The sequence below is a fragment of the Amblyomma maculatum genome, chromosome 5, assembly GCF_055883805.1.
Source record: "Amblyomma maculatum isolate TAMU_Amacu chromosome 5, ASM5588380v1, whole genome shotgun sequence".
Lineage (NCBI taxonomy): Eukaryota > Metazoa > Arthropoda > Arachnida > Ixodida > Ixodidae > Amblyomma > Amblyomma maculatum.
Genome location: NC_139348.1, coordinates 122,549,505 through 122,575,275, shown reverse-complemented (window position 1 = coordinate 122,575,275; position 25,771 = coordinate 122,549,505). Strand labels below are relative to the sequence as shown.

The 25,771-nt window shown below is 44.3% G+C and overlaps 1 protein-coding gene across 1 annotated transcript in view; it reads left to right on the top strand.

Moving 5' to 3' along the window:
- Positions 1-25,394, top strand: part of LOC146189394 (ribosome biogenesis regulatory protein homolog) — a 28,084-nt gene extending 2,690 nt beyond the window's left edge. Inside the window, exons 3-12 of the mRNA XM_084604225.1 lie at positions 4,292-4,330; positions 6,408-6,446; positions 7,981-8,082; positions 10,973-11,054; positions 14,952-15,059; positions 15,563-15,609; positions 19,803-19,910; positions 23,173-23,271; positions 23,641-23,675; positions 25,223-25,394. Coding sequence (XP_084460351.1) covers positions 4,292-4,330; positions 6,408-6,446; positions 7,981-8,082; positions 10,973-11,054; positions 14,952-15,059; positions 15,563-15,609; positions 19,803-19,910; positions 23,173-23,271; positions 23,641-23,675; positions 25,223-25,361 — 798 coding nt within the window. The 3' untranslated portion in view covers positions 25,362-25,394. The remainder of the gene's footprint in view (positions 1-4,291; positions 4,331-6,407; positions 6,447-7,980; positions 8,083-10,972; positions 11,055-14,951; positions 15,060-15,562; positions 15,610-19,802; positions 19,911-23,172; positions 23,272-23,640; positions 23,676-25,222) is intronic.
- The last annotated feature ends 377 nt before the right edge of the window (positions 25,395-25,771 follow it).

Here is a 25,771-nt window from a genome sequence, read left to right as displayed (position 1 = left end):
TAAGGAAAAGCACAAACGAGCTCGTGCATCATCGTCTACCCTCTGCAACTCATCTTGGCTCCGACCAACCAAGGCCAAAGTGGACGTAAAAGCAGAATAACCGTCTGTCCTTCTGCCCTAGAACGTCATTGGACGACTGAAATGAAGTGTGCCAGTGAGAGAAAAATTGTCTACGCTCTGAATTTAGACTCTTACAGCTCAGGCCAGGAATGGGCAAAGGGTTATATTTTTCCTGCTCAGTGCATTGCTTATAGGACCACGCCGATGCTACCATAAGCAGGCAAAAACCAAAGACAAAAAGGGACAGTCACCCGGTAATCATAGTGTTTACAGTAACACAACGGGCTCCTGTTTGTGGTGTTGTTTGCGCTAGATAAGTTACCGTGTCCCATGCGATGTCTCCGTGAAATTCGTACATCTATCCACTACCCGCAAGTAGTGTACTTTTTCAGTGGGCACTAGATTGTTCTTGCACTGTCTCTGTTTATCTCAGGAGCACGCATTCTCCAAGAGGACTGAATATATTTGTTGGGTGTTGTGGCGCAGCTCCTCGGTGTGGGCTGTTAACAACGCAACCGTGACGACACAGTTGGCAGACTGATTGGAACACATATTTTGCATACTACATGATGGTCTTAAGCTCAGAAACTATATGCAGCTGATTAATGATGTCTCAAAATGTGAGTTCATACTCCTGCTGGATGAGGCAGTTGCATTGTTCTGACTTAAGACGGGAGGCAAGTACCACTTTTATGTTGAAGCCAGCACTAGAGAGGCCTCTCCTGCTCACAGAACCTCGCAACTAATTGTTTTCATTCTCCGATTCAGAGCTTGCAAATGTGGTACCAATTATCAACGTGAGTTGCACATGCTGATCCACCCTATATGGATGCTGCCGTTAAAATGGTGACTTGGCAAGGACAGGGTAACATTAATTAAGAGCCCTTTGATTAGCTGTGATTCATAGCTGTACCTAGTGCATATTATTTGTTCCAGTGACAGGCTTAGCTCCAAAGTTCGTTTCTTTTTAACCGCATAGTAACTAAGCAACATGTGCACTTTGTTCCCAAAGCCATACCAGGCAAGGCGCCCTCTCCCTAGCACTCTTGCGTTTTCAGTTTAGAGCGTGACACTGGATGAAATTCTGGCTCACTTGCCGATACAGCTGATTTCATTTGCCACTACTGTATTCATACCTGCCAACCCTTCTGGTTTACCCAGAAGACTTCCGATTTATGACCGAACTTCCCGATTGCATGATCATTGCCCTAAATCTTCTGATAAGTGACCTCTGCCTTGGCCTATGCCCACATAAATACCGTGCCGATTTTGACTGGTGGCAGCGTGGTGGTCTTTCTTGTAGGTGGAAGCGAGTTGGGCGGCGGCAGGTGGCAATGGCATGCAGACAGTGCAGCCACAGTAAATGTAGAAGCTTCGCCTTCTGTCACAACTAAAGGGTGGCCTCGCGGCGCGCTTCACATTGAAGGCTCGTTGCCGCAGTTTCGCCCTAACGTTGTGTCATCTGATCTTCCTGTATCGCTCTCGGCCATATGCCTCATGTTGCCGAGCTGCGCCATGCCAACGCCGTAGTCCAGAGGATGTTGGCTGTGCCTAATGACAGCGTGATAGATCATCTTTCGGGCCCGTCGTGGCCAACAATGGTCGTGGACAAAATATTGCGTAAAGGGACTAGTAATACTATTGCATTAAAAAAATTAACTTCAGGCCGATGCCATTAAGACAAAACGGCAGGGATGCGGCACCCATCAGTTGGCGTCGGCTGCGGAGCCGGCATGCAGACGTCTCTCGGCGCACTCCTCTAGCACCCGCATTTCTTGCTTGCTGTCGCTGCTTGTGTGTATGCTTAAAATATTTAAATTAAGACTCACTGGACATTACTCCCCCTCCCTCTTTCATTTTCTCCCCGTCATTATTGGTGTGAATAAAATTTTTGATCTCTCCACGTTGGCAGGTATGTGTACTGCACTTCACTGTGCATTCATATTTTTTACACGGTTTGCACACAGAAACATGTACATCGTAACTGCGTGTTGCAGGAGCGCAACTTCAAAGGAGTACTGTAAAGACACAGCTGCTAAAACATTGAACAAATGACCTTGCACTAAGCATGTTTCCCAGTCGCAAATGGCATGTTTTGTAGAACCATCGACGTTAGCGCTTCAGTCACTGTTGACATCCACTGCAAGAAAAAAAAAGTTCATTCACAGAGCAGTGCTGGCAAAGAGCACTGACTGGAAGCTTCTTCAGAAGGCTTACCTTAAAGGGCAGCTCCGGCGGTTTTTTTATTGTTTTGAGTTTTTGACTGGAATACATTCCTCAGTGTGCCCTGTGTGTGTGTGTTGGAACACAGACACACACACACAAAAAACGGTTTTTAAAATTCGAAGTAGAACTATTTTAAAAAGGAAAAAAGAACGAACCGAAACCGGAACTACTTTCATGACCAGAAACGACATTCTAGTTGATGAAACAGTGACGTCACACACAATATTCGAAAAACACTTGCAAGTGCGTTGGATGGTGGAATTAAAATTTGGAAATCACGAAGAAGTACTTAAGATGTCTGAGATAGCCCGATACAGGCCTCAAAATTTCATGATCATGCGAGAAGTGGGCAGTAGCGCGGGTGCAATGTTTGTGATGTCACAGACCCAGTGTTGTACAGAGAAATCGTTTCAAAAGAAGCCATGAAAACTGCACATTTTAAAACCATGTCGCACGCGAACGAATTATCGCATGGCACCCAAATTTGGTAGAATGCGCCAGGGCGGATAAGACAATCCAGAGTAAAATTTTTATCAGAATATTCGAACGTCAAAAGACTTCTGGAGTAGCCCTTTAAAGGTGGTCAAAACAGAGTGCCAGCCTCCACAACAGCGTCCCTAATTGCCTGAGTTGCCTTGGGTATTAAACCCCCATAACCAAACCAGACCAAGTTGAAATTGGCCTCTGTACATTACCGCATTGTGATGGTTAAGTCACTGCTCTAATTAAAAATAGAGCTTTTTCATACACTGCAAAATATGAAACGAAATGCAGAAATCGCTGCCTCAAGTTGGTACCGCAAGCTAACTGAAGAGAAGCCGAGGCAGCTTTTGTGTCAGGGGATCCCAGGGTCTAGGCTATTTTGATAGTCACTTCCAAACGGGTCACGATGTCATGAGCATGAATTGAGTGGCAGGGACATTTTTCAAATGCAGTTTTCTGTAAGTGTCTTCTTCTCTTTTTTTTTGTTTGTTACCAGATATCAGTATAGTCAGAGAGAGCCACAAAATCAATTTTTTACTGAGAAGGAAAATTGGATGCCACTGTCCTTGGTGTATATTTGAAGGCAACTCCACGTGTTGTTTGGAGAGGGATGTAATGCAATTTTTATCATGTTTTATTCCTCCTTACTGACCAGTTTTTCTGAGCTTGACAGCCATTCAGCCATTGACCCCTGCTCAAAGCGACTTTGATGTTTGCCATTTTCATGGCTTCAGTTCATGAGATTCCTTCAAATGACACTGCCTTTGCAATATCGTACATATTTATCACATGCCAACTCCTGCTTTTTGCATGAAGGACAGATTTTGGGGCTTGTATTGACTGTCGGGCAAATGACGCCATTTTCGGTCATTTCATATCTGTGCCAGCATGGGGATCCGTCCCTGACCATGAACCCAATTTCGGTTTTGGTTTTCTGATTCGAGTGTTTTAGAATACTTTAAAAAGAAATGGTGTCATGTGCCAAAGATGGAGGACTCCAAAGATTGTGATGTGATAGTTGCACACAATTTTAGATAAGACCACGGAATTACTCTTTAAAGCATTGCTTTGACACTGTAGCAAACTTCCTCCATTCTGGCGCCATACTTGGGCCATCGAGACATATCTGGGCAACCACAAGTGGCTCATAAACAGATCACCAAATGCTTGAAGAGAGCTCCTCCTTTGTAAATTTAAGTATAGCACTGTTTGCCGGAGTGCAGAAACTATCAGTTAAAAATCTCATTTGTCTCTTGTTTGCCTATTTGCATCGTAAAAGACGGTAAACCAGCTTGAATTGCTTGTGTGGAGTCAGCATGCTGTCATGTCTTATTACTGGCGACCTCTGCGCCTTTTCGTTTGCTGCCATTGTCACTTTTTCTGTTTCCACAAACATGGACAATGATGCTGCCATTGTTTTTGTTGCAGCGGACTGTGATGAATGGCCTATGTGGTGATACCTTATAGTGCACCCTGTTGCTTACACGCAGTTTTCTTTCTTTTTTTTTTTTATTCCTTGCAGCTACCTACAGAGCGGAAAGAAGATGTCATCGTTGCTCTGGTAAGACCATGAGGGACTGGTGAAAACCTTATCTGCTCTGGGCTGCAATTTGTGTCTGGCAGCTACTTTTAAAGTGACCTGATAGCAAGTTGCATTTGTTTTCTGTTATTCTTCAGGCATATTGGTAACTGCAGTTCATTACTGAGGCATGCCACATGATGGGCGTTGTCGTAGAGTTAGAAATGCCTTTTCGCACCAACTTCCAGTAGTTTATGTATATCCGCCCCCCGATATTCTCGTGCCTAATTTACACAAACATCCGAGCTTTGTGCCTGTATTGTTAATTGCTGCAGCCGGTATTGAAGTTTGTAGGAATAGCCTGGTAGAAATAGCAATCAACATTCTGTGCTCTCGAATCCAGCTGCAGAAAGGCATTGTTGGCTAACCACTTGCACTCATGTTACCACCTGATGGAAAAAATACAGTGGGAATGAGTAGTGTGACTTGGTGTTCCATCTTTTCGACTGAAAATGACACCGATTCATCTGATTCGGTGTTCTCAGTTTTCTGTGTACTTATTTCAGTAGTGAGTAGTGTGACTTGATGTTTCATCTTTTCAACTGAAGATGACACTGATTCATCTGATTCAGTGTTCTCAGTTTTCTGTGTACTTATTTCAGGAATGGCCATCTGTCTTTCTTACTTTTGTGCAGTGTGTTTCTTTTTCTAATGCTTCATGTGGGAGATTGAGCACTGGTGGGAGTGAGGGGAGTTCTAGTTTTTGCATGTTGCTATTTGTCAAGGAAAAAGAAATTGGAAATAAGACATGGACAAGAATTGGTGACTGGGCTTGTGTATGAGGTTGCGTTATCATTCTGGACATAGCAGCAACTGCTTCCATCGATTCGCTCTTATATTGTTCTGCAGTACTGATTGAGGGGCAGCAAGAAGTCGTAACATAAATTTGCACGGCGGGGTTTCCTCTAGTGTATGATTAAATGAGACGTTAAGGGGGGACATGGCTCTTAAAGGTATTTTTCATAATTTTTCAACAAATCTGATAAAGCCTTGTATTCTGATACAGTTCTTTGCACTGGTTCAAATATGTAACTATTTTCCCATTGGTCAATTAGTTCAAAAGATAAACAAAATTAATTGTTCATAATTTGCACGAACAATGAAAACATAACCGCACTACAAAAAATTGACATGAACACTTTGCTGAGTACTAGAAAGCATAATGAATACAATGTTAGGAGCACGTTTTTGATATAACGAATATTAGCGATGTTATAGCAGTTGAAAGTTCACTGTTCCAAATATGGGTGCCCTCCTCTCTAATTTAGAGCAAAATTGAAAACTTTGGATTGCTATAACTTCGCTGTTATATGTTATATCAAAAAAGTGCTCCTAACATTTCATTACACTTTCTAGTACCTAGCAAAGTGTCCATGGGAATTTTTTTTAGTACGGTTATTTTTTCATTGTTTTTGCAAATTATGAACAATTTATTGCATTCTCTCTTAAACTCATTGACCAATTGGAAAAATAGTTACATATTTGAAATTAGTGCAAGGAACTGAATCAGAATACCAGGTTTTATCAAATTTGGTTAAAGATTGGAAAAATAATTTTAAGAGCCATGTCTCCCCTCAACCAAGGCCCACGTATCGGAGAATCAAATTTTTTGGGATATGTGTTGGACGTGACGCTTAAATGAGATGTCCAGTGTAGATTTGTTGCCTCAAGGTGCTGCTTAGATGCAGTCTTTGTAAATAAACTGCAAAATTTGGAGAAGTTTGTCTTTCGGTTTCAAAGGCAAAAACACTATGTCCACTGCAAGTTGTTCTTTCCCTTGTTCCTTGACATTTTCATGCAAAATTCGGTCAGGTGTTTTGCCAAGAGACTCAAAAACCTGCCTGATAAGTTTGTGCCATCTTGACTCATAGATGGCTTTTTAGATCCGAGAACAGTTATGCGACGTTAATGCAAGCGATACTTTCTCTGACAGTGTGATTACAGCACATGTGGTGCTTATTATAAATTATCTAACCCTCATGGAGAAGTAAAAATACGATGTTAATTACTGGCTGAAGCATTTCTATTTTTTTTTTTTTTTTTTTTTTTTTTTTTGCAGTTGCCAGAGGGTACCACGAGGATACCACGTGAAAAACCGGTGAGGTATTCTTTGTTAACCGTCTGCATGAGCTGTTAACATGTGTAAACATTGTTGATTGCATTGTGTTAATAGTCATGAATGCCAAGATTAGTAGCTGCACTTGGTAAAAATAAGTTGTTAGTGTTTTTCAGCTAGTTGTGCATGCAACTTCTCTCGTTTGCTGTGCCAACCAAGAGTGCTTTGCACCGATGTGATCAGTAGCTGCTGGATCAGACTTTCAGAATTGCTGTCCTCAGAATCGGCAATTGTTAAGATTTAATTACATCACTAGCACCGTGACTGTTTTTTCTTCTTTCCTAAGCAAACAAAAATGTGCGCTCTGCTGCATCATAAAACCTATTGCGTGTATTTGTTGAATCGGTCGGTCTGAGTGCTAGTTGGCTGGTTCTATATGTGTTTGCCAATTCGCAGTGTAGTGCACAGTGCTCACTAGAGGGCTCCAGGGGTTCCTTTTTTTTTGTGTAGAAGTCATAAGTTTTATCTAGTTGTGGGAGAAGATTGTTGCGACATTTGACCTCCACACTTATTGATGCGATGTGACAACGTTAACGGCTTCCATTTGTGGCCTCTTTTGCAGATTATCGTTTGTGTGCATGCACTTTTCCAGTCATTTAATTACTGATTCCTTAATTTCTGCATCTATTATCTTACAGATGCCTTTAGTGAACTGTCGTATGCGACCCAGTTATGTGTAAGGCAACTCGATGTTGATATATAAGTCCTGCTTAACCATGCCTTACAAACCATGCTTGACACGAAATGCAAGGATCCCAGAATGTTTAGTACTACCCACCCTCCTCCCTGAAAGGAAAAGCCTGAGTTGGCAGCTCCTGCCTAATCAGCCATGTCGCACGATCTCGTGATGTCAAACAACCCTATGACCAGTCACTGCCTGGCCATATCAGCTGCCAGCTACTACCGTCCAGAGCCATGCCAGTTACTTTTCACTCACACCACCATTTACCAGTTTTCACGACAATAGGGCCTTTAACTCTTTTGCGTTAAAATTGTTAAGGCAGAAGCGCCAGTACATGAGCTACGGAATCGGCCCTTACCGAGGCTGAAAATTAGATGAAGTTGTGTCCAGTGAGGCCCTCTAAAGAGCATCATTGCACATGGCCTTATGATGTATGCACGCGCATGGCAAGATTTTGTGTGGAGATCACATTTTAGAGGTGATTTCATTTGGGGCCGTGTTTTTGCACCATTGCGTGACCAATGTGGAAGGGTCAGATGAGGTGTAGTTCACCATGGCCTCGGAAAAGAGAGGCTCATATTCAACCACCTGCCCAGCTTGACAGGCGCCGCCATCTGCCGGTCACAAAAGAAAAGAAAGCAAGTGATATGAAATGCAGTTCGCACTGTGGTCTTGTGTGGCAGGCAGGTGGCAGTACTATTCCAAATAATTTGTGGGGTCCAAATTGGACGTTAGTTAATCAGTTCCTAACCATGACCACGGCCGAAAACTGCATGTTTCTCAGTGACAGGCTTGGCACATAATACTGACTCTTTATTTCCCTTCGGTGTACAGGTTCCCAAGCCCAAGCCTCCGACGAGATGGTCCGAATTTGCCAAGCAGAAAGGCATAAAGCCGCGCAAGCGTGAGAAGCTTGTCTGGGATGAGACCATCAAGGTAAGGTTGCCCTGAATGTTTGTGACCAAGCAGTGACGTGATGAGCGGTGCGTGGAGGAAGAAAAGAGGCATTGAGGGGATTCACTGACACACTCATCTAGCGACATAAGGGCTCTCAGCAGAAAACAGGTTTTGACAGAAAATGGCTGTGCTAAGGTAAACGAGTGATGAAGACTGTGTCCAGCAATTAGTTGCCATCACGGAGTATGTAATTAAAAAAAAAAAACATGCTGAATGAAGAGGCAGGAAGTTAATGGAACAGTAGAATGGTAGCAAAACAAAAATTTGGAAAACAAAAGGTCTTAATTGCACTGTGCTTATACAGTAAGTTCTCATTAAATAAAGGTTGTGAAACCAGCAGAAAAAAAAAAAATCTTGATAACTGGGTTGATGAGATTGCAAAGGTTTCCAGAGTAGTGATCTTGCATTATGAAAATTTATGCCACCACTCTAGATTTTTCTTCTAACACCAACTCCGTAATGGAAACCAGAGCACCTTAGAGTGCGTGATCCTGCTGGGGTTGCATAATGGTTAGCGTGCTCGACTGCTGTGCCCAAGGATGTGGGATCGAATTCCAGCCGCGGCGGCCGCCTCTCAATGGAGGCAAAAGGCTAGGTGCTCTTGTTGCTCTTGTGCTATGCGATGTCAGCGCACGTTGAAGAGCCCCGGGTGGTCGAAATTTCCGGAGCCCTCCGCTATGGCATCTCTCATAGCCCGAGTTGCTTTGGGACGTTAAACCCCATAACCCAAACCAAACTTAAAGCACGGGATTATAACCGCTGGCAATCAGTGGTGATAACTTTGTTCAGTGTGCTCTTTTTAAACTATTTGAGCTGTATAGGATAATGCTTCGGCCAGTGTCGCCGACTAGATTTTTTCTTTTTTCTTAATGGGGTTTGTTACTGTTTGGATTCTTTGGGCAACCTTGCCAACTCTGTGTTTGTGTTGGCAGCTTTCGGTTTGAATGTAGACATGGTCGCTTTATTGGCACCGAGATAGCTGTTTTTGCTATAGGTAACTATTAGTCCTATTACTTCCATTGCAGTACAGAAGCACATGTAGGTACCAGATTTACTGGAATGTATTGTGACCGCGAATGTAATGCGAGGAGCGACTTTGCATATTTTCCAATGGGAAATATAAAACCACAATTCTAATGCGAGATAAGTGCTTGGAAAAGTACCTTTATCCCTTGCAATCCCATCAAAAACACTCATTTGTCATCGGAAGCCAAGCTCTCGAGAACCAAGCCTTCTTTTTCACTGTCGTTCTCCCAGACGGTGTCATCGGACGCCTTTACGGTCAGGCTCACATTTAAAAATCATCTCTTGCTGCATCCACTGCCCACGTATGGCAGATTAGTTAATGTCTAGCTGTCGAGCTGCCGCAGAATTTCTGATTTCTTCTATCAGAATCGGTTTTCTTTGAAGCAAGCGTCGTACTGTGCACGGCACATTTCTGTCATGCGAAATGCGATCAAAACAGAAATAACCACACTAATCCCTTGCGAAAGATTTGGCAAGCGTGGGATAAACGTGACATGATCCCTGAGCCTACGAGCAAAAAGGGCTATGTTTTGACTTCGAATGGATTGGGATTTGGCTTCCCTCGTACTCCGGTTGCCAACATAATATCGTAAAACCATGTAAACTGAAACCGAGTGGTGACGGATTCAATATGGCTGCACTCCGGCGCTGCTTTAGGCCAACTGAATCGCAGTTTTCGATTATAACGTGAGGATAGACTTTGAGAGCCGAGTAAACACGGTAGTTGTCCCATCAAAAGGGATTTCGTCATTTTATTAACCTACCTTGCACCCTACCACTACCTACTACAACCTACCACTTAGTTACCTTAAACTTCTATAGATTATCAACTCAATACATGCCTTAACTGCGCTCAGTTTGTCGCTTTGATTTCAACCAGGATATGAATTGTCATTATGAGACGCCTGACTATATCTGCCACTGGACGAATACCTCTTGACTGGCTTTGCTTTACAGTCTGAGAAATCCGTGGATGGCAGAAAAATTTACTTTACTGAGAAGAATTGTCTTGAGTGTTTGCAGAGTTCACTGTTTCCAAATTTTTCACGGTGTGTAATTGATAATATTGGTGCGTTTTGAGAACTGCGCATTCAATATGCCTGCAGTGCATTTGTCTGCACCCTTCATCACATCGCCAGTATACCAGTATGTTTGACACAGGCACGAGTCGTGCGTTGAACTGATTAATTGCACGCTAACTCACCACAATGCTTCCGCTTCACTGCTGGAAGCACGAAGTAATCTCGCAGAAAGAAAGAAGTGCTTCCTTACTGTTGAGAAGGAATGCGAACAACCCTGAAAGCTGGTGCTTGGTTCGGAGTTGCTAAGTTCCTGCGAACAATAGCTTCACGTAGGTTCACTGCATAGCATGCGAAGTGAGCAGTGTCTTGCATTCTCGTATCTCCGCAGCACAAGCCTAGGGCCCAATATTGGCACTGTGGGGGAAGTGTTTGGCTCAACATAGGACCAGCACATTGTCAGCACGTGCCAATATCGGGCTGATCCCTTGTACTGCCTAGGATAAAGCAGTGTTGCGTGCGGAAGGGATGGATCAGTTCTGGTCAGTGAAGGATCGGTGTGACCCGGAGCATTTGGCAGGATTCTCGATGGTACCGCAGTAGTCCTCCGCTTTTACGCCGTTTCGTGGCTTAGCAAAGCTCCGTTTGTGTCAGAAAAGGTCCGATATGAAATATATTAGGACACTCATCCGTCATTGAAGCAGTACTTAGTGCATCACTGCTGCTGCTCCCTTTTTATAAAATACCCGTGCAGATTATAGCTGGAATCGAATAGTTAGCACGGATTATAAATGTGCTCATCATGTGCTTTTCTATCTCGACAGGACTGGCGGCCACGGTACGGCTACAAGCGGGCCAAGGTCGAGAAGGCGAATAACTGGGTGGTGGAAATACCCGAGGGCAAAGGTGAGTGCAACCACCGTATAATCCTGTCCATCCCAGGTATGCCCCTCAGACAGTGTTTGATCCGTAGTATGTCAGCGCTACGCAGGGTGTCCACTTATAACGAGATTGAGAAAACCTCAAAATCCGATCGTTATAGCCGATTATCATTATATCTGGACCGGACTGGAAGCTTGAGTACGCCAATCCAATATGGAACCCATCTCAGATATACTTAACAAATGCGCTCGAATCAGTTCAAAAACGCGCAATTCGTTTCGTGCATCACGCATACTCGTATTCCATCAGCGTTTCATCTCTAAAGGAAAATTCCAATCTTGATAACCTTTTACTCCGTCGCCGCATTGCCAGTCTTTGTTTACTGCACAAAATTCTAAACAGTTCACTAAATCAGGCACCTTACATTGTGCATCGCACCCACATACCTCATCGCGCTTCGCATCCATTCCAGATAACTCGGCCTGTTGCTCGCACCAAAACTTTTTCAGGATCTTTTTTTCCTCGAGCAATTGTAGACTGGAATGCCCTTCCCCACGAAGTCGCCGCCCTCTCATGCCAATCTTCATTTATTGATGCCTTAAAAATTTATTTTCAAACACAATGACCTGTGCTTGTATTTTCTCATGCTTGTAAACCCACCCCTTATGTAATGCCTCCAAAAGAGGCCTTTAAGGAAATAAAGTGAAGTGAAGTGAAGTGAAAAGAAAAATGAAAAAAGAAGAAAAGCACACCCACATATTTTCGCATGCATGTAGGCTTGCCTACTTACTAGCGATGAGTAAATCAGGTTGAACAATGCTAATCATCGTAAAGAGCACTAAACACTTTATTACAGTATACATCAGTAGCCATAAAGTAACTTATGCATACTTATATATTGGAAATTTGCGCTTGCTTGCGCAGCAGCTGAAGCTTGACAATCGCTGTGAGCATCGCTTCTAGTAGCGTGTACGCTGGCAACAGTCCTTTTTGCGTGCATGAAACCGATTAGTGGCTGGATGAACTGAAGGACATCCTCAGCCTTGATGATCGTTAAAATCGTAGAGTGCGAATGTCCGTATTTTTTCACGAGGTTTCCAGTCTTGAAACCCTGCCAAAATCCAGATAAATCTGCCGTTTCATCTCTTGAGCTATCGCGCCGTTCGCCAGTGTTGTCGCCGCCATCTTCCACGGACATGGAATCGGTGATGGTGATGACGGTATGGCCGCAGGTCCGCAGCAGCACCCTTTGCGTGGCTGCGATTGCGATGATGATAGTGCTCATTTCATTCCGTTTTTGCCGCATATGTTGTTTTCACGTCATTGTCTTCTAAATATTTTATCTTTTATTGAATATTCAGTCATATTTTCATAGTAAACACCTACTCGGTGGCGATAAAGCTATCGTTATATCCGATGTACCGCCGATAATCGATCGTTATATCTGGTTTATTTTTAGACAGGTGCAATGGGAAAAATGATAAATTGCAAGAATTTGATCATTATAGGCAATATATCGCTATATCTGGTATCGTTATAAGTGGACTGCACTGTACTTGGAACAGTGTCGTCACTAGCCAAATCGCAGCCATTGCTCACCACTAACACCTCCTGTGTTGTACCAGCTGCAGCAATTCTGCCCATTAGACCATTCTGATCTTATCTCTCTAGCTGTATTCGGGTCGCTCTTGCCTAAGGCTCCTCACTTTCTGGTGTGCCAAATTCAATATCTATGGTATTTCTCAGGAGACATCAAGGAAAGTTTCAAAATGCATCTCGCGCTATATTTGCAGCCATGGTGTGGATATGCTGTGAATTTTTTTTACCTCCAAGCTATTTCAGGTGCATACAGCCATTATCATCAAGCGTGCTATCCTAAACAGTTTGCCTGAACCTGGCACAGCCCACACATCGTACTGTTCAACTTGGAACTTTAATTAGCTGCAGCTACGCACTGCTTCTCTTTTTTTTTCATTACATGGTTACTGTAACAATTATACTGGATTTTTCTCATACTCAATGCAGTAATCTTGCTGATCCGATTATATGTGCCAAAGCTGCTTGCATATTCATTGTGTACTTGTATTAGCACCTGTGCAAGACTCTGCAAAACTAGACAGACAATTTTACATTACGAGGGGACATGGGGAGAGGTTTATTGGTACCTGCAAACCACTGTAGCTTCTCTCTCTCTCCAGTTTGTAGTGTCCGTGTGGTTACCATATCACCATGTTATTCTTGTGGTTAATGGTGTGTGTGGAAAATGCTTGTTTTTTTTTTTTGTTTGTTTTTAAGTAGCAACACGAAGGAGGGCACACACAAAAGAAGGAATGCACGTCTCGTGATGTTCTTTTACGCGCGCCATTGCTCTGCACTGTTAGTTCAAATACAGTCGAACCCAGATACTTCGAATTTCGGTTATATTGAACTCACGAAATATCCCCCCTTGAAAATCCCATGTAAAAGTATAGGAAAGCTGCATCGTATATCGAACTCAATTTCAACGGTCGTTCGATATATCGAACTCCAACTCCACACCACGCATTGGACGGTGCGCCTCCCCCAAAGACGATCGTATCACCTCGGCCGTTTGCCGCATGACGTTTTCAGGCCACGCGTGGAAGGAATGAGGGCGCACAGCTTGGCGACGGCTGGTCTAGGGCAGAGCGGTGTCCTTCCCCTGAAGGCGCGCGCATCTGCAGTGATCGCTGCCGCGTTAGCACATGACGTTTGCAAGTCATGTGGGTGAAGGGACGAGAGGGCACCAATGCAGCCGTGGTGTTCGGGAGAGGGGAAAAATGCGATGGAGCGAAGCGCAAGGGTGTGCCCACTCTTCTGCAGAGCTTTATCTCTCCCCTTCCTCTCTCTTTCCCAGTCTTATTCGCAGCAGCATGCACTACGAATGCGTAGACAAGCCAGCTCAGCCCGTGGCAGTCGCTTCTCCAGTGTGTGTTGTGAACGCTCTGCGTGCGGCAGCGGCTGGCGTACGATGAGCGTCTCGTGTCGTGGTGCTGAACGCGCGTAAGCTACGACGGCCGCGGATTTTTCTGTTCTTTTTTTGCGAGAGTCGTTTATTGCTGTCGTGCTGAACGTATGCTATGGCGGCTGCGGAGGTTAAGAAGCGGCAATTTTTTTTCTTTTGCGAGAGTTGTTCTTGTCGGGCTGAACGTGTGGCGCAGCGTAAGCTACGGCGGTTGCAGACGTTAAGAAGCGGCAGTTTTTATAATTTTTTTTTTTTTGCGTGTCATTCATTCTTGCATTTATGAATCAACAAAAGCACGCTGTTGGCTGCTATCATGCCACCGGCTTTTAGAATTGTTTGCTCCAAACGGCATTTGCAGCTATCACGCTTGCCAAGGATTTTGTAGCAGTGGACTAGGCCCGCCCCACCCCAAGCACGGCACGATAAATCGAGCCAGGCTTGTGCAATCAAGCCATCACGCGGGCACTCTGCCAAGTTCGCTCCCTACCACTGCAGGACCTATGAAAACCATAGTTAAAATAAACACGTCCTGATGTTATCGTTGCGCTGCATCTTGGCGCGCTGCCAATAAATGAGCTGTATATGCGACGGTCGAAATGGAGGAACGCACCACCGAACACTTTTTTTTTTTTCTTCTTAAATTCTCGGGGGCAAAAATGGGGAGTGGGTTCATTATGCGAGTGGGTTGACTATGCGACAAATACCATGTCATTTTTCACGCTCACAAGTGGTGTCTCAAGCCGATTTATGTATATCGAATTATCGATATATCGAACTATTTCGCAATCCCCTTCGAGTTCGATTTATCCGGGTTCGACTGTAAATGCAGAGTCGGTTGGCCGGGTTGTTGAGTCTGCAGGACTCTGATGTGCATCCGCGCATCCGGAACCGCACTTTTAAAAATGTGTTCCAGTTTTCAGGGTGCTCTCCTTGTGCAGATCCGATGGTGGACTACCATGGGGAGCTGAAGAAGAAGAAGAAAGAGCGGGTTGCCAAGAACGAGTACCAGAGGTTGCGCAACATTGCCCAGAACCACAAGGCCAAGGGTGAGATGTTCATGGCATGGACCATAGCCACCTGTTCTCGCTGCTTCATTTTTTGACCTCTTGAAGAAAAACTTTTAAACAGGAACCTAGCAAGCTAGTACTTATTCTTGTTAGCCAGAGTGCAAAAAAAGAAGTACAAGTGAACGTGATTTCTGCCTATGATTTACAACACAAACTGGGTGTCGCCTTGATAATGAGCACTCATTTCATGTGCAAGAGGTGAAGAGGGTCCTAGACCAAAAATTTTTATTATTGCTGTCATAGTTACAAACTCAGCGAAGCTGTCCTGTGTCTCTTGGGGCACGAGAGTACTGCGTGAACCCCTGCACACTATTTGCTGGCTTAGTTAACCGCTCTGATTAAACAAAGGTAGCCGGGGTGTTTCCGAGAAGCGTTGCTTCTAGTGTTTGGCCAAAAACATTTTGCACTGACGCTGTTGTAATGCAAGTACTGTTTACAAATGACTTATGACTTTTATGCTTGCCCCTTTTCGTTTATTGCAGTTCCAAAGAACCTGTTCCTACCCACAGAGAACCTCAGTAAAGATGAGGTAAGGTTCTTCTACTAGTCTGCATAATCACTTTTGTTTAGTTCGTAAATGCAAGAAAGTTACAAAACAAAGCCTCTCCTGCAGACTGTGCAGGCAGATTCCTTGTTTCCCTTGAGAAGAGGTATGTGTAGTAAAGTGTTGGGGCACATCAGTTGTCCCCTTGCTAGAAGACACTAACGATAGCATTCACAACAGACTAAGTGTTCCTGCCTTCAGTGATAGAGTAAAAACTCATTATTTCGGACATCAGTGCACCGGAAAGAACATAATTACCATAGCAGAGCTGGCTTGAATTGGGGACGTTCTTCACTGATGTTTTCTCAGTGTGTGACGTGCTAGCATTTCTAGTGCCTCTTTAAGTGGTTCTGTCACATGTAAGCAATCTTTGTCACGCAAATAGCAAATGGTACGTCATGGGTGAGCAGTTCCGGTGCAGTGTTTGGGAAATTATTTGCCAGGTCAGTTTATGAACCAAAATGCACCCTCCCCCACTTTCCCAGTTCTTGAGTCATTTGGAAGCAATTAGAGTTGGGCAGGTACAAATTTCTGGTGGGTGTGAAGTGAAATCTCATATTGAAAACTGAGTGCGAATCAAATGAATATTTTTCATATGCTGCCATGTCAAATTGCAGGTGAAGTCATCTGCTGACCATGGCCAAAAAAAATTTTAATTTGTTTGAAATGTGGCGATAAAAATTTTTGAGTGCGAACAGGATAGTAGTGGTGAAAATTGGTTGCAAATATTCCTAATGCATATTTCCCCCAAATATATATTTTGGAATGATTTTGAAAGTTTGTACTGATAGTCGATAATAAAAGAGAAACATTTGTCCACAAAAGCAGCTATGAAAAGAAATGGAAATGTTGCAGAGAAAAGTTTTTTTTTTCACCCATCATCAGCGTAATTTGCTATTCCTGCAAACATACCAAGCGGTAAATAAGGAAGCAAGGATCATGCAGTGCTACCTTGTTTTACACTTTGAATAAAGATCGCTGCCGGTGAACAAAAAAAATCTAATATCAAGGCTTGTCTTACTACTCGCCTGGAAAAAGGAATTTAATGATTGCCTTAATGAAACATTGTAATCTTTAATGGCTAGACACCTGACAGGCCATAAGGTGCTCAAGTTTGTGGTATAGCCCACGAGCGCACAGAGGTTGTTCTTAATGGCCGTCAGTGCATTACTGCCCATGATTTTCTTGCTTGCTAGCAATCACTTCTCCGTGCAAAGGCAAGCTAAGTTGCATCATATATGAGAGATGCTGCTATTTGGAAATGTTGCATTGTTTTGCTGCCTGTTTAGGTTAGCCAAAAAAATTTATCTCTGAACATCTAGGAGGTTCATAAATAACACTTTCATTATTTGAACTATTCCTGAATAGTTCAAATTGTCAAAGTGCAGTGTGAATCAAATAGCAAATACTATTAAAAAGCTGTAATTTCAAATACAGTGAAATCTCATTGATACGATTCGGCTAAATACGCTTTTCGGCATAATACGTTTTTTTTTTTCGTTCCCGGCCGATGCCCTATAGAGGTACGGCTAATACGATCGTATTTCCACGTCGGTTTGGATAATACGATCGTGGAAACGTCTTCCGTAAATCTCGCGCAGTTTCGATTTTCGCGCCAGGAGGCAGCAAAAGTGTCCTAGCGGGATCTGACAGTAGCTGCAGTGGTCGTAACTCCCCTAGCGCTCGTGGCCGATTTTCGATGTTGGACATGACCTTTGCTAGACACGTGTAGGAATCACATCTCTCCAACTATGATGATGACATCAGAGCCAGTCCTTTGCAGAGGGTGGGCAGAGCTACTGAAATTATCGCATCGAGCGAAACTACAGGCACGGCGGACTGAACACGCGACGACATGTGCTTCGTATGCTCGAGGCTTGGCTTGGCTCGGCTCGGCTCGAGTCCGGCTGTGCCTCAGCACAGCATCTGCAGCAGTGTGGCGCCCTCTGGGAGCCATTTTCCCAAGCTCGCACAACAAAAGCGCCGAAGCGCACCGAAGGTTTTTAGCGCCATCTATCCTAAGACATAGTAATCACGGTAAAATCACGTGACCAAGAAGCAGTGATTGGCGCATGCATTGATGATGCTGTAGGCTTTGTTGGCTTTGTGTTTGCCATTTCTCGTTGCCATTTTGGTTTTCCGAGCGTTCAGCTTGCACTTCGCACTTATCGTTTTTGTTTTGGTGTTGCGTTTCACCCGTGCGCTTCACCATGTCTAGGAAGCGTAAAGCGTTATTGCTGAAAGAAAAACTTGATATTCTCGTAAAAGTCGACGACAATCCGCAGAAGAAACGTGTCGACCTGGCACGCGAACTTTGTTTGCCTGTCTCCACGCTGAACACGATCGTCGGCAAGCGAGAAGAAATTCGGAAAAACATTCAAGTCTTCGGCGCCGGCGTGAAGCAAACAAGGGGCGCCCAGCATGGCAAGATGGAAGAGGTTCTACTGGCGTGGTTCAGGGAAGTAAGGGCGGCGGGCGTGAACGTGGACGGGACAGTTGTTCGCGAGAAAGCTGATGAGATTGCACTCTCGTTGGGCATTGAAGATTTTAAAGCTTCGGGCGGGTGGCTCCATCGTTTTAAAACACGACATGGCCTGTCGTATAAAACCGTTTCCGGCGAAGGGAAGTCTGCCGACCAAGATCAGGTCTCCAACTGGCTTTCGACTCTGCCAGTGGTGATTGCTCAATACCAGCCAAGGGACGTGTTCAACGCAGATGAAGCTGGGTTGTTCATCAACCTCCAGCCCGAGAAAAGTCTCAGTATGAAAGGTGAGACGTGTCAAGGTGGAAAAAAAAGCAAAGAAAGAGTCACCATATTGTTATGCTGCAATGCTGATGGAACCGAGAAGCTCAAGCCTACCGTCATTGGCAAGTTCTGGAAGCCACGCTGCTTCTCGCGTAACCCACGCCTTCCTGTCGTTTACAAAGCGAATAGGAAGGCATGGATGACCGGAGCCCTTTTCACAGAGTTCCTCACCCACCTGGATGCCCGGATGCATGCGGAGAACCGTAGAATTCTTCTATTTCTCGACAATTGTGCCGCGCACCCTGTCGATACTTCGTGGCTGCAAAACGTCAGAGTAATTTTCCTGCCGCCCAACTGCACCAGCCACTTGCAGCCCCTAGATGCAGGAATCATTAGAAACGTGAAATTTCACTTTAGGAGCTTGTTGGTCAGACGCTTTTTGGCCAAGATTGACCGGAAAGATGCCAGCTTGAAGGTGGATCTTCTTGATGCCATTCATTTTCTAGCGATGTCATGGGATCGCGTCAAACCCGACACCATCGCCAACTGCTTCAAGAAGTGTGGCTTTTTTTGTGCATCTGGCGATACGGAGGAACATGGAGCTGACAGCGCAGAGATTGACATCCCGGACTGGGGTGACCTCGATGTCGGCGTGTCTCCGGAAGAGTTTGTATCGGCGGACGACCAACTGGCGACATGCGAATTGCGCACCGTCCAAGACATCATTGCAGATGTTACCGCTGAAGAGGAGAGCGAGGACGATGACAACCAAGACGCCGGAGATTGCAGCGACGATCGTCGGCCATTAAATACTGACGGTGCACTCCAAGCTTTGGACGGGCTTCGTGGCTTTGTCGCGTCTGCGGAGCTGAGTGAGGAAACTGCTACTCGTTTCTACGAGTTCCAAAAAAGCTTTCTTCAGGACCTCGAAAAGCAAAAAGTGCAACGCAAAGTGACGGATTATTTTAACGTGCTTTAATAAAAGCAAGTTCTGTGCCAAGTATGTATTATTCGCGATCTTTTGGAGTCCGTTTTGGATAATACGATTTTCGGATAATACGCTTTTATTGTCGGAGCCCGTGGGAATCGTATCAACGAGATTCTACTGTATTCACATGCCCCTAGAAATGTCAATACTATAAGCCCAGCAGCGTCCAAATTACCAAGTGCAGTTGCCATGGAGCCTGCATAGAAGTAAGCTGTAATTGCGTTGGCAGTTCGTTATCCAGAATTCTGAAATTATGACTGTTGAACTGATTAGCTTTTATCCTATCAGGACGACATATGCTTTTCAGCCTGCATTTCTGTAAGCTTTTTTTCTGTGTTTTTTGCTCTGCTGGTCTACTCTTGCTTCCACTGCTGGTGGCAGTTTGCATTGTGGGTCCTTTCTTACCTCTTTGTCGCACCTGGTCCCATCCATTCGTGTGTGCAGGTCTCCAAGGCAGTCACTGTTGCCAAAGCATCAACAGCGTCACATGGAAAATTTGCTGGCACCCTCAAGGAAGAGAAGAACGTCAAAGTTCGCCGCACCAAGCGCAAGGTCTTTTTGCTCATCACTGTTATTCTCTCGTTCTGTTTTTCGTGGCCATTTTTGCAGTGCGCTGTATGATGCCCATCTGCTCTGCCAATGGCCTAGGGCATTTCTCTTCATTCTCTGCAGACTTCACGGTTACACTATTCATAAGGAAATGTCATCGGTTATAGGTACTGCAGTCGAACATCGTTATAACGAAGTAGTACGAGGTGCAAAAATTTGTTCATTATATTCTATATTAGTTTTAAAAGCACACTCCCAAGTTCCTGCAAATAAAACAAAACAAAATGCATGCTCATATGGGCAAGACAAAGGTACAAAAAAGCTCAATTTTCTAAAATCAAAAGCTTAGTATAAACATGAAGTATTGTCTTTCGTTTCGTGTTGGAGATGATATTCCGAGTTTGTGTCGTTTGCGAAAGTGTCACTATCTAACATGACCTCGAGTTATTTTATTCGTGGAAACACCGGAATCGGAATTAGTGGCAGACAAACGGACATCCAGCTTCGGTGTTTCCACCAGTGAGATGACTTGAGGTCAAGGAGATAGCGACATTTTCAGTAACGACGCAAACTCTGAATACGTCCCCCAAATTTGTTTAAAAATAACGCAATCTTGGCCATGTCGGCGGCCTTTGTACTGTTTACAGCTCGCTCTTCTCTTTCCGGCTGCCCGTCGTTGTCATCACTTGCATCATCTGTGGAAATCATCTGAATGATGATTTCTTGGTCGATCAGTTCGAGTGTCGTCACCAGTGACCAAGTCCTAAAACGTAACATTGAGAAGCGCCACTGACGCGATGACAAGGCTAACACGCTTCCAATAATTCTTCACGACACCTTTGGAGTGGTTGTCTTAAATTGGCACTTCAATCTTCTCGCGTTCAAGATTGTCGACATGCTAGATAGAACAATGAAGCCCAAGGCAAGGTGCACTTTTTGCCTGCATTTTCGATCGTCCTAAAGGACTTTCGTTTCTCCTTTTTGCTTCTGCATTGTCATTTTACGTGACGGAGCCAACGAACTCGCGGAGTGCAGCGTGCATGCGCTCTCGCAGCATGACGAGGTATTGGTGATATTATGAGAGTCACATGCCTGCTAGCTGTTGCATGGTCGGACTCGAGCAGTGGCGATGGAGCGCGGGCGCTCCTAGAGTCCGGCCATGACCTTTGATGCTAGTTTTTGTTGCTGCTGCTAGATAGTGCAGCACACGAACACGCGGGTGATTCAAACGATTACAAAATTGTGTTTCTTGAAGCTTTTTCCATCTCCTTTACACATTTTTTTCCATTTGAATGCTTCGTTATAACTGATCCAGCGTCAAATTTTAAATGTTTTGTTTCATTATACAAAAAGAACTCATAAAAATAAAGCATGGACCAACCAAACGGATTTTAAGTGATTGTTTTATTCTATAATTCACTGTCTGTGTTATGGCGAGGTTCGACTGTACACGAGGTATAACGCAGTCATGGTAGATTATGGTCTGAGGCACTGTTGCATGCTTCACCAGGGCAGTAGGTTGATCATCGACATCAGTTCAGCAGACAGGCCAAGTGTATTTTGTGCGTATCTGCACATGCATGCGTAAAACCTGGTGGTAATTGAAGAAGGACACCCCTCTTAGAACCATTTTTCTCATTTATGGGTTGACTTGCACCAGATTTGCATCACTTGTGCATTTTCTTCTTCTCATTCCAAAACTACAAACTATTTTTGCCTAATGCAAGTAGTTTTAAATATATTAAGGAAAACTGGTATTTTGTTTGGAGGAAGCGAAGTTAGTAAAAAAACATATTTTGAGGAGAAGGTTTTGATCCTTAAATAACCTAGAATCAAAAAGGGCTGCAATAAAGCTTAAATGAGCATTCTAGGATGATTTGGAAGGAAGTTGTGGCTTGTCAAACTTGCCAAACAAAGGGCTCATTTTGGTGACTGGGACAAATAATTTTTGATAATTTTGGCAAGCAAACAGTAGTTAATAAGCAGTGTTACTCTAGAACTCATAATTTTATCTTTCTGGCAAAAAAATAATTACAGCTATAGCTTCTAGAGAAGCCGAGATATTGGTCCTCCAAAAGGATGTCTGTGTCCAAAATTCAGTTTCGATAAATCGGCAAAAAGTGTTTTTGGGCATATTTTTGAATTATCAAGCCCAACAGCAACTTGATAAAATGAGTTATGACTGGTTTCTGGTGTGAATGCATAGTTTCTCATCGAGATATGTGCCTCTACAACTCGGAAGGATATTTATTTCGACAAGGTTTGCGATTCTGCATGCCGCGCGTGACACTGTTTCATGGTTGCCGCTGCCGCCGCACCACTAACTTTTCTGAGTACTCGATCTGTCGCACCCATTAAAACTGCTTAGGTATCGGCCCATCGCGGAGAGTCGGTGATTCGTCGCCGATTGCGGATAGCAGGATGCCACTTTGCCGCGTCACTGGCGCGCCTCTTACAATCTACCTTTCTTTGTTTTTTAGGCCAATATGATGCTCAAACCTAAGTTTTCCCGCGTTTTGCGCCGTGGTCGTGACGATGGAATGTCGCTAAACCAGCTAGGCCTAACCGAGACCTTTTCAAAATGGCGCCAGGCCGCAAGCAGTCAAAACCGACAGCCAACCAGAAATGGTTATTTGGGTCACATGCCTTCGGAGCCCAGTAATAGCGCTCATTTCGCGCAGTTTTGTCCCTTTGTTTTCCGCTTCAAGTGTTCACTCACGGACGCTGGTCATGACATAGGAGTAGCCTGAACCACGATCTTTCGAACGAGACCAAAATGATGCCGGTGGAGCGCATATTTTTCGATCTGCGGCCGACCAAAACTCAGCGCGATTTTACCTCAATTTAAAGGGCCAAGTGTTCAGATTTGCAAGTTTGAAGTGCTGTAACATGCAAAATCGTTGGTATTTTTCAACTAAAATTTGCAGATAGTTGCAGAAACGTCTCAGAACCGCGAAAATGAAGAAATAAAAATTTGATTTTTAGACTGATTTTCGGCTGTTCCTGATTTTAGTCCCCCCCTTAATTGAAGATGTTAGATATTACCTAATGATAAGGTCACTCATTTAGCATTAGGGATGCAGTCAGTTCTTTATAATCTTTCACACAAAGACTTCAAAGCTCTTCCGGGAAGCTCCATGGTTAAAACGTTTCACTGCAGTCATGCTAACCATAGTGATGGTTAGCATTTTCCACCAGCATGATCCTTTTCACTGTGACGTTCGTCGAGGGCTCAAAAGTGATGTCCGCTTTCATATACTTTCAGTTTCAGTCGAACTTTGGGGACACCAGGAAGGAACGAGACTCGCAATTGAAAGTCTTTGAGGACATGCAGCGCAAGAAGCCCAAGCTGGACGTAAATCGGGTGAGTGCAAAGGGAAAGCTGCTGTCCTGCGGTGTGCTGTTAAAGCAGTGATATACTTCTTGTTTAATGTTCGGTGTGCACGGTGGTTTGCTTCTGAGCTATACTGTGTGGTTTGTAACGCATCCTCATTGTTGTAAATTTTCTGGAGGGAGATTTTTGTTCTTGCCCTTGCAATGCGTAGGACTTCCACAAATGCTGCCACAGCTTCCACTACACGTCTTAGAAGTACCCTGGCTTGTAAACTTTTGGCAAAGGATGTGCAGGTCCCTTCAGCATGAAAGGGAACAGAGTTTGTGTGCATCTGCTTCTTTAAATGGGATTTCGTTGCTTTTGTCTCACTTATACTTTCATGCTGTCTATTTGTCTCAGGCGGCCAACCAGTTCATCCACCAGGTCGAAGTCGAGTGAGTAACTTTTCCGGGGCCATTTGGGGAGTCCTTTTGGTAGCAGCGCCAATGCCGCTTTTCTTTTTAACTTCAAAGTAACGGAGTGCTTACGCATTTATTCTTACAGTGTAGATGGAGAACATATATTATTTTATATTATTTTATATTATTTTACCTTGTTTTGTTTCTCCATGTGCCATGAGCTTTACATTGCACAGATTGAAAAAGAAATTCGTAAATGCATTTCTGATGTTACCAGCTATCACATGAGATGAGAACATGGTTTTTCAAGTGCATTGTTGGCACATGGAGCTGGGCTATTGCCCCTTGCCTATATTTATAGTATTAGCTGAGGTTGACCACTGAAGCATTTATTTGTGACTGTTGCTACCTTGAGAGGATTTATGCTTTTTTGAGAGGGCACTGTTATTCGGCAACTTAAAAGCCCGCATATAATACCAGAGTAATTACAGCTTAGTTTACAGGATAACGAAAATGGGAAAAAAAAGTTATCATCTGTGTATAATGCGAGCGAGGAAAGATCAGTAAAAGTAGTTATTGGCACTACATTTTGCTGTTTCCCCACAAAGCAAACGCACTCCGCGCCTTCATGTCCAGTGCCATCCCGCACCAGGCACCGAATGGTGCCACGAACCGGTGTCACATGCCGGTGCTGGTTCACTCCCCTTCTCGTGCTAACATGCTATATCGAAGAAGTTCGAGAGCCGTGAGAAGTGCAGCTCACTCTTGTCCCGGCAGTCACGGAAGCCGCATGGTTCTCAGTTTGTTCTAAAACCAATAGACCGCTTCCAGCCCGGACGCGGGACGGCAGCTCACGAGCTGCCGGCTAGCATGTGCTACTGCACTCGCGCCTCTTTTCATCTAGAACTGCATGCAGACGCACAGCATATACACCCAAGAAATGTTCTTGGATTGTGGGTTTTCGCGATCGTCGTCCGATGTATCATTTGCCGAGGGTCCCCCTGCTGAAGGCATCTTCCTCGTACTTCTAAAGGTGTTTCGTATCCCGCATGGCAGCCACAGAGCAGCCGCCAATTTTCTGGGCTGTTCTTGCAGAGTTTCAATATTGGAATCGGAATATGACTATGCAACGTCGTCTTCTGAGCCGCTGCTGCTGATAGCATCCAATAACTCTGCTCTAGAGGCAACAGAATTGCTTTAAACTGGAGGCAAGAAATTTGAACTTCCACTTTTTCGGTCACTGGTGATCGAATTATAGTGACGTGATAATGAAAGAGTTAACTATAGCCATCATTTGAATACTCAGTCTACGTAATGACTACACTTCATGTTTGAAAACTGAACTTTTGTGCAGTGACTACGAAGGTGCTGTAGTGATTAGGAGTGATGTTTTGTAATATTGTTCCTTCTTTGGTCTGGTATAACAGTGAATAGGGGTAATTTTGATTTGTTTAATTTTGGTTCTCTTATTAAAAATTACAGCCGAATACCCAATGCCAGATAATTTTGTGCTTGCAGCTGTCTTTGCCCGTGTAGTTTCTTCTTTTGTGCACTCAAACTTGGCACTTTGTTACTTGTTCCAGGGCTTCCGAGAACCGTGGAAAGGGCAAGTCACAGAGGAAACACGGAAAAGAGAAGTCCTCCAAGAAGAAGGGTGGACTGAACCGCAAGGGCCGAAATCGGCCACAGAATGTCAAGCACAAAAAGGGGAAGAAGAAGTAAAAGATGTAATTTTAATTTCAACATTGAAACAAATGTTTGTCTGTTTCGGCAAGCCAAGTGCAGTGATGCCACCCTTGTGCCAAATGTGGCAAATTAGATGAGCTGCTCCATCCCGCTGGAAATTGGGAAAACCCCTCCACAGTGATGCAACGGTTAAGGCGCTTGACTACCGTGCCCAAGGATGCGGAATCGAATCCCGGCCGCGGCGACTGCTTTCCGATGGAGGCGGAAAGCAAGGCTTCATTGTGCTATGGGATGTCAGTGCACGTTAAAAAAATCTAGATGGTCCAAAATTTCCGGAGCCCTCCACTACGGCGTCTCTCAACCAACCAAACTGAACCAAATCGGGAACATTGTGTTGAACTGCTCCAAATGCCTCACTTTCAAATTGGGTAGCAGGATGCGCCTGT